General features: G+C 44.6%; 1 protein-coding gene across 2 annotated transcripts in view; it reads left to right on the top strand.

Annotated features, from left to right (window-relative positions):
* The window catches only part of LOC124190661 (serine-rich adhesin for platelets-like), a 27,428-nt gene extending 14,494 nt beyond the window's left edge, over positions 1-12,934 (top strand). The window contains exons 7-11 of one of the 2 annotated variants that reach the window (XM_046583473.1): positions 1,809-2,261; positions 3,009-3,308; positions 5,896-5,980; positions 6,112-6,195; positions 11,856-12,934. In XM_046583473.1, the coding sequence (XP_046439429.1) occupies positions 1,809-2,261; positions 3,009-3,308; positions 5,896-5,980; positions 6,112-6,195; positions 11,856-12,781 (1,848 nt within the window). In that variant the 3' untranslated portion in view covers positions 12,782-12,934. Of the gene's footprint in view, positions 1-1,799; positions 2,262-3,008; positions 3,309-5,895; positions 5,981-6,111; positions 6,196-11,855 lie in introns of both variants that reach the window. The other variant, XM_046583471.1, reaches the window with a different exon arrangement.

Genomic DNA, 12,934 nt, shown 5'->3' with positions numbered 1-12,934 from the left:
ATGGGATATTATATCTATCTCATATCCCTTTTCTTCTCTTTAAAGAAACAAAAAAAAAAATAAAAATCAATTTCGATTCATTGAAATCAAACGAGCTCCTACCAACAAAAAAAAAATGTATTACAGTTAAATACCCCCCAGTATCTTTCGGTAGAATCAATCAGTTCAAAAAAACTTTTTTTTTACCGCTCGGAATAAAAGAAAAACGAAAAAAGAAAAATAGTTAAAAGAAAAAAGATCAGATCCAAATGTTTGCCCAAAGGGAGAAAAAAAAGGAAAAATGGTTTGATGGATGGCTTTTGATGACTGAAACTATTTCAACATTTTTTTGTTTTGAAACAAAAAAGAAAAAAAGGGGGAAATTTCTGATTTCATTCTTGTGTTACGTTGTTGTTGTTGTTTCGGACGAGGATGTAGAAGAAGAAGACAACGGCGAACAATTTGATTGGAGTGTATCGCTTCTTTTTGTGTGTGTGTGCTGTTGTGCCTCATGGCGTTCGATGCCTCCTCGTTCGGCAACTGATTTATGGATGAATTCTCTTTTCTTTTCTCCTCCACCCGCTTTAATCAACTGACACACACACACAAAAAGGTTGAAAACATTATGCAAATGAACGCGCCTGTGTAGAGAGGATGTGAAATGCGGCCAAGTCTTCGTCTTCTTCTTCTTCTTCATCTTTTTGAATTTTTCTTCGATTTTTTTGCTCCTGCCGTTGTGTCCCGTCCATTTTGAAATGCAAATACACACAACAACATAGGCAACAACATAGGCAACAACATCGGAGAGAGAGAGAGAGAGAGACCCCCTTTAATGTTATTCCAATTGATTGATTCCGGACCCTTTTTTGGTCTTCAGTGTATTTTGGTTTTTCTTCGATGGTGCGGTGTCCGTGTGGCGCTCATTCCCTCCTCCTTCCTTCCATCGGTGAATCTTTCTTCTTCTTCTTCTTCTTGTTTTTTTTTCTCTCTCATTTAAATATATATTTCTTACGTACTGATATATTTTAATGGCCTGATTGTTCATCATCATCATCATCATCGTTCATTCGTGGCCGCTCCGACGCAAAGCGCCCAACTCCCACCTACCACCACCCTCGAATTCTCTCCGCTTTGGGAAGGCACACACCACACAACACAACACACACACGGCTCATTTGCATTTGATAATGGCCTCTCGTTTTTTTTTTCTTCTTCTTCTTCTTCTTCCTTTACTCTCGCCCGCGCCTCCGAACGAACGAACGAAAGACAAAAAAAAAAAAAAACATCCCAAAGTTGTCGAATTTGAATTTCGTGCAAAGAGCTCGCGAGCGTTCCTCATTTTCCGGCTTATTTAAATATTTCGGAGGTTTTTTTTTTTGTTTTGTTTTGTCTTCCGTCAAGTTATTGGTGGTGGTGGTGTGGTGTTGTTGTTGTTCCTCCACCACCACCACCACCAGCCCAATTGGGACTCGTGCGGTATGTGCTGACCTTTTGCTTAATCACCTTGCCCGGCTTTGGATTTTTTTCTTGTTGTTGTATACCGCCTTGGCCCGTCGTGTGTACGCCCCCCCCCCCTTTTTTTTTTGATAAATCCCGATGACCAATACCATAGCACCACTCTATATGCAAACTAGTGCATTTCTAATGAAGAATTTTTCAGATATTGAGATTTATTTCTGATCTATACATATTTATATTAATTTTTTGGGGTTTTTTGTTTTCATCTCTCAGCTCATTTTCTTTTCGTTTTGATTTAGATGTGTTTCTTTTCTTATTTCTCATTTCCCTTTTTTATTTTCCTTTATATTTTTTTTTTGAACAAAAAACAGCGTTCAGTAAGGAGCCCGGAGTGGAGCTCATCATCATCAATGGCGGCCGTGGCGTCGTCGCTGACCAAGTCGGCGATGGGTGCCGATCGTTACGGTGGGCCTTCAACTTCGTCGTCGTCTTCGTCGTCGACTAGTTCCTCTGCTTCTTCCTCTGGTTCCTCCTCGTCTTGGACCGACTCGTCGTCGTCCTCATCAGGAGCCACGACGGAAGAGGAAGAGAATTCGTCCTCGTCGTGGAACTCGTCGTCGTCGTCGGAGACGCCGAGAAAGAAGAAGAAACGTGATAACAAGGAGAGCGACAAGAAGAAGAAGAAGAAGAGCAAGAGCAAGAAGAGGCTGAAGAATCCCAAGAATCCCAAGAAAGAATCCAATCAGAAGAAGAGCAAAAGCAAGTCGATGGCCGTCATTCCCGACCGAAAGAAGAAGAAGAAGAAGAAGCACGTCAAATCGTTGGTAAATAGAATAGAACACACAACACCAAATAATAATAATAAAAAAAAGAAGTAGAAGAAGAAACAAATAAATCTTAAATCCCCCCCTCTCTCCTGCCGGCCCGCCATCCACTCTTGCCCGTCTGCCCATCTTCTTCTTCTTCTCTGATTGTATGAATTCAGCCCTGATGATGGAAAGGGGAAGCACCGAGTCCTCGTTACTATTACTGTCGACAGATAATCATCATCATCATCATCATCCACAACTGTGTACAAGTATCAAGAGAAATGTCTTTTATTTTCTCTCTTTTTCTTGGGGCCCAGTCGAAAAAAGAAGAAGATGGTCGTTGTCATCATCGCGAGATCATTATCATCGTTAGCAACTGGAACCGTCTCCGTCTGAATCTTTGTGTCTAACCCGGAATTGAGAGATGATATGTGCCGGACGGACGGGGGGACATGTGTCGGTCGCTTCAATGTGACCGCCGTGATAATAATGAGCTTGATTGGCAACGATTCGATTCGAATGTGATCAGCGACGCGGACAAACACAACAGAACCCGCAGCCCACGAATCCTCCATCCCATCCTATCCTCCTGATTGGTCGACTGCATTTTTCCTCTTTTTTTTTTCTTTCTTTCCCTTCCCCCTTTTTTTCCATCCTCATTTCCGTCTCATTATCATCATCCGTTATGGGTTTCTCGTTTTCTTCTTCTTTTTTGATTTATTTATTTCCAATTGTTTTTGATTTCTTTTTTCTTTTTGATAGGCGGGACGTGGTGACGAGGAGAACGGAGACGAGGTGAGCAGTATGCTCCTGTTAGGAGCCGAGCTCCTTAAGGAGGTGGAAGAAGCGGCCGCCGCGTCGGCATCCGCCGCCACCACCATCGCCTCCGCCGCCCAAATGGGCGAATCGACGAGGGGGTCGTCGACTACTTGGCCGTTTCTGCTTCCTATCGGCCACTATGTCACCCAAGGTGGGCCGGAGAGTAGGAGCATTCTGTTGGACCAGGTCATGTCGTCCGTGCCAGCGGCCCAGTGGCAGGCCATCCTACCGCCCGTCCTCAAAGTAAAAACAAAACAAAAAAACACATTTTTTAACATTTTTGGGTGGAAACGGCAAGATCGTTGACGTTTGATTTATAATTTTAAAAGAGAAAAATAGGAAAAAGAGAAAAGGATTTATTTTTTAATGTTTTTGGCTGAAAGATGGGATCGGGAAGAACCGGATGGTCCGGCCGTGTTTCGCTCCTCCGATCTCTCCTTCCTTATATATTTTTTTCCAGTTGCATAGTTTTCTCTCTCTCTCTCTCCTTCTCCCCCCTTATTTACCCTCCCATAGACGACTCCCTCCTCTCTCTCTCGACGACCCCCCTCCTTTCCTTTGGGTGCAGACTCTCCTCCATTTTCCAACAAATCCAATTCCGGCCCCACTAATTAATCCTTTCCAGTGGCCAGCGCAAGAAGTGTAGGGCACTAGGAAAAGGGAGAGAGAGGAGCAAATCCTCCTCCTTGCTTCTCCCTCCGCTCCTTTTTTTTCTTTTTCTCCTCACACTCGACTTGTTCTTCTTCTTCTTCTTTTTTCTTTCTACCCTCCCATTCCGTCTTGACGGCTGAATCTTGTGAAACTCATCCATCGATTCGTTCTACTGCTTCTTTCGTCCTCCATCCCAAGTCCCAGCCAAGGAGGAGCAGGGCAGGAGCAGCTTGCTGCATAGAGTTGGACGGACTATCACCACCGAGGCCCACGGCTCGTGTCCCGGCCGACTAGAAGAAGAAGAAGAAGAACTGGAGAGAGTTGCGTCTCTCAAACTATCGATCGGCTCCTTCTTCTTCTTCTTCTTTTTTAGCCCCCCCTGAAGACTCTTTTCTCTCTTTCTCTCTCCTTCTGTGTGTGTGTGCGTCGAGGGGTGGGGGGGAGTTGAAAGAAAAACTTGGATGGGAGGAAAAGAGGAGGCTGAAAGGAGATGGGTGGGGTGGTGGGATGGGGGGGGACCTTGGGAAGATGCGACGCCGATGACGGAACAAGTCGTAGAAACATACCGTGGGATGGCGGACGTCTGAGGGTGGGACGACGACTTGGAATTGAGAAGGGTGGGGTGGTAGGTGGGAGGAGCTTGCTGCCCGAGAGGAATCCCAATCGATAAGTCATTTTTGTTTATCTTTGCTCGAGCTGCAAATCCACGCCCGCCTTTTCTTTGCCTCATCCCCCCCGTCGGGGGGATTTTTTCTCTCCCCCCTCTCCACCCCAAGACGTCCCCCACCCCCCAATCCCTCCTTGTGTGTGTTGTTCGTCATCTTTCTTTGCCAACGTCGATCGTCAAACGCAATAATATCTGCGGGATAAAAAAAAAAGGGGGGGGGGGAGAGGAGGGACGTTTTTCCTATTTGAGGAGTTGCGCAACTTTTATTATTTTTGTCTTTTCTATTTTTGGTTTATTTGTATTTCGCGCTGGTTTTGATATTATGATCAAGACTTTTTTGGGGGGTTGTTCTTGTTCCTCGGTTGTCTGGCCGGGCAGAAGGGGGGAGGGTCTCCCGCCTCCCACTACTACACAGCACAGCACAGCGTTCGACGAGCCTGGGAATACGCCGAAGGGCTCATCAAACATTTATCGCCGACTTTGGAGCGAAATAATTCCGTCCGCCCTTTTTCTCTGTCGTCCTCTGCTCCTCTTTCTCCTCCTCCTCCCTGTCTCGCACTTTTTTTTTTCTTTTCGTGACACAAACGGGAGTAAAAAGAAAAAGAAGGAGGATCTCACCACCACCACCCCTTTGAACGTTTTTTTTTTTATTTTCCCTTTTCTGGTCCCGGTCGAAGATATGACCGACACCATCTCCAAGAGAAGATATAGAAAAGTATTAAAAACGTCCAGGGCCGTCACCGCCGCCGTGGCTCGTGCCTGTTGTTGTTGTTGGCCCTTTTTTTTTTCTTCCTCCCCTTGATCGTTCACCCCACTCTTCTCTTCCGCAATATCCCCACCCTTTCTTCCTTCCTCGCCGACCCCGAAATGGCCGAAAGTTGTTGCGACCATTTGCGGATGAGAATGAATAGGTGAAAAAGACTCCGAAATGAACGCCAGAAAAAAAATAGGAGCAGCACGCGCTCCTAGTCCTGCTGCTTTCAACCGTTATTATTATTAGCGAAGGGCGGGTGGAGAGATAACACATGGAAGACTCTCGGCTTCTTTTGTGTTTCTTCTTCTTGTTGCTGCTGTTGTTGTTGTTGATTCTTTTTTATCCCCCTCGAAGAAGAAGAAGAAGAAAAAAAGCGGCAATCTTTTCTTGATGATGATGATGGATATAATACATGTACATGTGCGGTTGCCGGTTGTACCTCGTTTCGATTTCAGCCCACCGGTCCACTTCTTCTCCATTTCTCACCCACACAATCTATTTCGACATTCAGGCCGAGGAGAAAACGCTTTCTGTAGCCGTTTGTGTGTGTGTGTATTTATATATAATAAGCCTTAGCAATAGTGACGATAATAATAACAACCAACGTGGACGACTGGACAGGAGGGGGGTTATATTGAATCCGCGACGGCTGGTCATTTTTTTTTTTTGTTGTTGTTGTTGTATGGCTTTATTTATTTTTAGGTCTTATCTGTTTATTTATTTGTTCTTTTTTTTTCTTTCCTTTTCTTCGTGGACAGGAAATGAATAGCGCCGAGTTGAAGCAGCTCTGCCTCCAACAGTTGCAGTTGCTCTCCGATTCGGCAATCCTCGACATCATCAACGGTACGAAATTCAATTTCATTTCGTTTTTGATTGTGGAAACTCATTTTGGATTTGGTTTCTCTCTTTTTCTCACGCCGGTTTGGCCTACGCCATTTTTTATTATTAAAAAAATATGGCGGGATAATTGTTAGGTGGAGGAGATCAAGGAGCAACGACAGGAGCTGATAAAGCGGTTTCCTCAGAAATGGACATCACCACGACCAACACGGCGACCGGTAAATACCATTTCTTCTTTCGACTTTTCAATGTCTGGAGAGCGTCTGGGGCTTTTTGCCTTTTGCTTTAGCAGGTCGGCAGGGAGAAGGGGGGGGGGAAGGTAAATAGATAAAAACCGCCGGAGCGATTGGCTTTGCCGGGAATATGATGAACAAACTGCCGTGTCCCGCTCCGCAACAAAACATCACAAGGTCCAGGGTGGTGGTCAGTCGCCCTTTTTCTTCTTTTTCTCTATTTGGATGAGCAGCAACAGCTTTCGTTCGTGAACGGGAGGAGAAGAGGAGGAGGAGGAGGAAGGGGGGTAAAGAATAAGGGCAGAATCGCCACTTTGGGAGGGATCCTTGCGGGACTTGCGGGATGGGCCAATGTGGGGTTGATGGGGGGGACTCTCTTCTTTTTTCTTGGACCTGCTCTAACCTGTCCTAGTTATACGTGCATTGACAAGGCCCCCGGGCAGAAAAAGAAGGAGGAATCAAAGTTGAAGGAGGGCTCCTTGAAATTGGTCAAATATAGTGGCGCAGGGAGTTAGGAGCCGTGAAGTGAATCGAGTTGTCAACTAGCCTTTTTTTGTCCGTGGCAGTGCAACAACAATTACACACACACACAAAAACAGGATAGTTGTTTTTGTTGTTGTTGTTGTTGTCCTTTTTTGACATGGTTTTGTGTTCCTTCTTGCATTGCGTCCGCCCATGCGGACACACACGGGCTGGAAAATGTCATTTTCTTTTTTCGGTACGCGATGAATGGCCTGGCCAGCTTCAATCACACGAAATAGAAAAGACTCTTGAGGGGTACTAGTAGATCAAAAGAATAAAAGGAAGTCGGCGAAGAAAAAAAATCAAATCAAAGTCAAATAAAAAAAAGAACGAGAGAGAAAACGACGTCAGAGTACAACAACTGTGTGGCCAGCTCCTGGCCAGGAGCTCCTAACTCCATTCTTGGAGTCCACTTTGGGTACGCAAACACAAAGGAACCGGAGAAGAAGAATAAGGCTGCAAGGAGACGAGAGAGATGTGCACAGAGCTCCTGTCTGTCTGTGTGTACAGACGACGGAAGGAGCCGCAGATAGGAGAGAGTAGAAAAAAGTAGAAAAAAGAGGAGGCCAGGCCTGTACACACACACAAAAAGGAGGAGCGAGGAGGGATGGGAAGGAAGCTGGCCTGTGCTCCTGCCGACCGGAAAAGAATGGGAGGGAGAAAAGAAGTAAAGAGAGAGAAACTGGTGGATAAATTGGAACAAATCAAGGGAGAACTTCTCTCTCTCTCTCTCTCTCTCAGTTGGGTTCTTTTTATTTTTATTTTTTTCCTTTGGGTTCTCCGGCGGGAGAGAAAAAAAGGAGCTAGGAGCTAAGGGCAGGAGCAAGGCACTCGACTGTACCAACAGGGGAAAGAAGAAGAAGAAAATTTTTCTTTTTCCTTCTTTTGTTGTGTGTACGTTTTTTTTTCTTGTTCGTTTCTCTCTCTCTTTCCCAGTAGTGCAGAAAAGGATAGAAAGATAGATGAGAGGAAAAAGAAGAAGATCCAGAGCTCTGTGAAGTCTTCTGGCTGGCCTCACGCGTGATTTTTTCTTTTTTTTTTCTTATTTACTTCCCCGACTTTTTTTTCTGTTTGTTTGTTCGTGTCTGACTGTGCGAGAACTCGGGAAACTTTTAGTAAATGTCTATTCTTCTTTTTCTTTACTTCTTTCTTTTTTATTTCTTTCTTTCGTAGAAGAATGGAGGGAAATTACATTATTATTATTATTATCATTATTATACGTAAGCTCTTTTAATCAGAAATATTTTATGTATTAATTCATTGGTTCGATTTCTCTGGCATTCTTATTTTGTTCTTTTTCCCAGTTAATTCGTTTGTTGATATTTTGGGTTTTTTTTTCTTCCCGATATTTTTATTCATTTTCTTTTAAATGAGTCGAAGAGTTTTGGTAATCGACGAGCAACGGGAGGGAGAAATGATCCATCGGTCGTGAATCAATCTGATTACACATACACAACAGGCCATCGTTAGAGCCCCACTGCCTTTTTTTCTCTCTCCTCTCCTCTTTCTCTCTCCTCTACGACCTCGTTAACTTAGCTCGGACTTTGAAGGCTTCAAAAAGCTTTGGAATAAAACCAAATTGCCGGTGCCCCAGCATAGCCGCAGTCGGGTCTCTCTCTCTCTCTCACGCCAGGCCCATGCCACATGACCAATCCCGCTAGCCAGCCAGCCCAAAACAACAACTAATAACTGATTGAAAAACATTTTCCCCTTTCACGGCTCGTGCATGTTCGTGTACAACAACGACGACGGGAGAGAGAGAAAAGTGTAGCTTTGGATGATTTCGGGAGAGAAATCTACATGGCACGATTCATCATTTCCTTCCAGATCCGATCATTACGCAACCGATGATATTCATCATCACATAAAACACATAGACAAGAGAACTTCGAGAACTCTAGGTTTTATTTGGTGAAGACGAGCCAACAACAACAACACCGGAGGCTGGGCCCATCTGTCAAACAACGACGTCGTTTGAATTTGAACTTGGCGCTACCGAAAATGACCAGTCCGTTTTCATTTGAAACTTCCACCGAAAACAATTTTGACGTTCGTTTTTTTTTTTTTTAAATGCGTCGGGGTTGTATTTTTCTTTTCTTATGCCGTTAACTTATTTTTTCCCCCTCCCTTCCTTCCCCTATAAAAGATGAAGGAAAGGCCATTAACATAATCAATAAAATAGTGTGGGACGTGTTTGTTGTCGTCGAAGCGGGGGCGAAGGAAGGGGGGACAGAGAAATTGTGACGAAAAAGCGAGAAAAATACGAGAAAAACTCGCCGTGTTTTGATGCTGGGCCCAGATAGGCAATGAAAAATATAGGATAGGAAATGGGGATTTTTCGGGAGGGGGGTTGGCCGGGCCGGCGCACCCGAACTAAAGTGTACAATTCCAAGCTAGAACATTTACACAGAGAGGAGAGAGGACGGCCTGCAAAATGTGCGCAAACAACATCTGCCCGATGCAACTGAGTCACAGAACCCAAAAGAGAAAAATATAAAAAAAAAAGGTCGCCATTTGGACACGCGGGTTTTCCAGCGAGGGGGGAAAATGTACACACACACACACACATATATATAATAATAAATATATATAGATATATGAAATAAAAAAAAAGGGAAAGAAGAAGGAAAAAAGAGAGGGGCTTTGTTTCCGCATTTCGACTATTCGAATCCCAATCGGATCTCTTATGGAACAAGCAATCCATCCCCCCCACCACCCCTCCTCCTCCCTTTCGGCCGCTGAGCTCTTGGTAGCTGCTGGGCTTTTGGACTTTTTCTCTCTCTCTTTCTAGCCTGTGCCTGACTATAAGGACGACGGCTCTGCTTTTTCAAGTAGCACGTGCCTATTTCTCATCTCCTCTTATTCCCCGACTACTCTTAACTCGGACTGGTCCCTCCTTTTTGACTCCCCCCCCCCCATCTCTCACGTTCACCCCCCGAATGCTCCCTCACACGTCTATTTTTCCTAGATGATGTATTATTTTTACTATTTTATTTCTTTTCACCGGAACAAAAAAAAAGTAGAAATATTAGATTTCCCCCCTATAACCAATTTTTAACCGATCGAAATTCTTTTTATAATTTTTGTTTTGTTGGTTAACTTCCTTTTTTTCCGGCCTTAATCGGACGCCGATTATATTTTCGTATTTGGCGCGCGGGCCGTTTCTTAGCGCACAAATTGCCGTTGTCGACAAAGAAGGAAAAAAAAAACACGAGCCGAAATGGTTGGAAATTTTTCAGTTGGTTGGATGATGAAGGATGATGATGATGATGATGATGATTGCCGGGATTGATTCCAATTCAATTGGCTCGCCATTGTAAATCAGTTTTAATGCGGCAGCGATGATGATGAGAGAGAAGGAAAAACACTGAGAAAATTCACGAGACTTTTTTTTTGAAAACGTTGTTGCGTTGGTTTCTGTCTGAGGTTTAGGGGCCCCATCATCGTTGGCCAATTGGCTCTCGACGCCAAAAGGAAATTGAAACAAAACAGCCGTCTATTTCTCTACGTGTGTATATATCATATTAGTAGCGATGACCATTTTGGGTTTTCCCTCCTGTCTCGAATCTCTCGATAAACTTTCCCGAACGGGGAACTCAACAAAAAGAAAAACAAATTTCTAAAAAACAAATTCAGATTTTTTTGTTTTTAATGAAACGAAAACGGACGGGTCCAACAAGGTTTTTCAAATGGCTTTTATCATCTGATATATGAAGGTATAAGCTGTTTGTGGCTTTTGATAGGATTCCCCTTTAGAGAGAGACGCCATTTTTGTTTTATGTCGGGCCGAAACGAAGCGGGAGAAATGGCTCCATCAAAAATGTTCCCAAATGAGAAGAATCATGAGCTCTCGATATATTTTTCTCAAACATATAAACTCTCGAACCAAAACGGCCGTCACATCAATAAAGTGATAACTAGCCGAGAGACAGAGAGAGAATTTAGAGGTTGTAACAATCTTATTAAGATCAACAACGAAAATAAAACAGAAAAAAACAAACAAAATTTTTAACGAATTAATTAATTATTTTTTGTTTTTGTTTTTTTAAATTATAAAAAGAAAAGCCCATCCCTTCACTATCGTTTGATTCCCGTCACACACATAAAAATAAAAAAAATAAGAGAGAAAAAATAAGAGAAGAGAAGCGCGTGGGGTTTTGTCGGTTGATGCCCGGGAGCGTGAATGCTTGGATGAGTTTCTTTTGCATTTGTATGCCGAAACAAACAAACAAACACACAAACAGAAAGAAAAAGAAAATACCTGCTTCATTTCCAGTTGATTGGCTTTGGCTAGCGTTTGGGATTCCCGTGATTCATTCACTCAAGCGCCAACTTTTCCATGGATGGATGGATTCATCTTTTTTTTCCTCTTTTTTTTTATTTTTTATTATTCCAGCCCCAATTTTTTCTTCTTCTTTTTTTGCTGGGCGGTTCATCTCGTTTAGTTTTGTGGACTATTTTACTATTTTATTCCGTCGCCTTTTTTCTCTCCTCTTTTCTTTTCCCTTCACATTCAACGACGTCGTCGTTTTTGTTATTGTTGGGTGCGCGTTTGTTTGTTGCCATTTCCAAGGGTCTCTGAACTTTTGCGCCAATGGCGATGCGCAAGAGAGAGACGGAGTCCCTCCTACCCGCCGCCAACCACCACCCAGAGACGCTGAGCAACTACCACCCCCCACCCCACCCCGTCATCCCAAAGGACGGCGGCGGTGACGGCGACGCCGATGGACAATCAAGGAGGGGGGAAGAGAGAGAGAACCGTAGGAGGGTGGAACACACACACACACGAGTAATACAACAACAACAACAACGTCGGAGAGACGGAAAAAATGTGGAGAGAAATGGAACAAAACGAGAAAAGAGACGGAAGAGGGAGGAAAAGAAAAGATAAAAAAAGGAAATGGGAAATATTAAAATTCATGAAGGCGATATGTACTAGCGGTGGCAGCACACACCAACGTTGCTCGAGGATCGATTGGCAATACATGGGGGGAAAGAGAGTGGGAAATGGGGTGGTCCGTTAAAAGAAAAACAATGGGGGAAATGTTTTTTTGAGAAAATTATGGAGCGCTTCCGGCGACAACTAATGGCATTCTTTTTTTAAAATTTCTCGACATTTCCAGGAGACAAGGAGCGATTGAAGAGAAAGAAATCGAAGAAGAGCAAAAAATCCAAGAAAAAGGCCAAGAAGAGTAAAAGGAGCGAGCGACTGGAAGAGAAGAAGTCGGTCGACGAAGAATCCAGTGGGAAAACGTTGATGGAGTTGCTGGAACTGGAGATGCGAGCGCGAGCCATTAAAGCCCTCCTGAAGAAGGAGGAGGAGGGCGAAGAAGACGATGAATGGGCCGACGACGATGTTGCTGGTGTTTCTTTGGCGACGCTGGCCGAAAACGACGCCATTCAACGGCCATTGAAAGCCGCCGAATGGGTTGACAAGTACAAACACCGGCCGCCCTCGCCCGTTCACCCTCCTAACAGCAGCAGCAGCCAACAGCAGTTGATCCAGGGACACCAGACGGGCGACGGTGAACCGAATCGACGCAGCCGACGTCCGTCGTCTTCCTCGGCGGCCGCCAGACACGCCGATGACTACGAGGTGTTGCGTAAATCCCAGCAGCCTCGACACTACCGCCACCACCACCACCACCATCATCATCACTACCGTCAGGAGCGCTCCCGTTCGCCGGTGGCCAGGAGCCGTGGAGGAGCCGAGCCTTCTGTTGTCAAGACGGAAGCGGCCGGCAGGTTGAATAAATCATCAACAACTCCTCCTCCGTCACCGTTGCTGGCCTCGGCGGCGATCCGTCCGGCCGATCCAACCGACACTTTGACTCAAGTTGTCCGGATCAAGTCGGAGGAGCCAGACACAACAAGAGTCGAAGAAGAAGAGAAAGGTGACAGGGCGACTCAAGTAGTAAAAGTAGAAGTAGTAGCCCAAGAAGAAGGAGAAGAACAAGTCGAGTACGAAGAAGAAGGCATCCAGGAAGTCGACATTGAATTGGGAAGTGGATCGGATGACGACGCGCATTCCCCATCTTCCCGCTACTAGTAATCCTAACAGACAACAACAATCAAACAACTACCTCTGCTCCCACCACCTCTCGACTGTCATCAACTTTTCTTTCCTGTTTGGTTTCCATCAACGCGCAACTGTGTATCACTTTTGGCCAAATTATTGGAGAAATAAACGCCAACTATTGGA

Source organism: Daphnia pulex, chromosome 3, assembly GCF_021134715.1.
Source record: "Daphnia pulex isolate KAP4 chromosome 3, ASM2113471v1".
Taxonomy (NCBI): Eukaryota; Metazoa; Arthropoda; class Branchiopoda; order Diplostraca; family Daphniidae; genus Daphnia; species Daphnia pulex.
The sequence above is the reverse complement of the archived record's forward strand: the minus strand, read 5'-3'. Positions and strand labels throughout refer to the sequence as shown.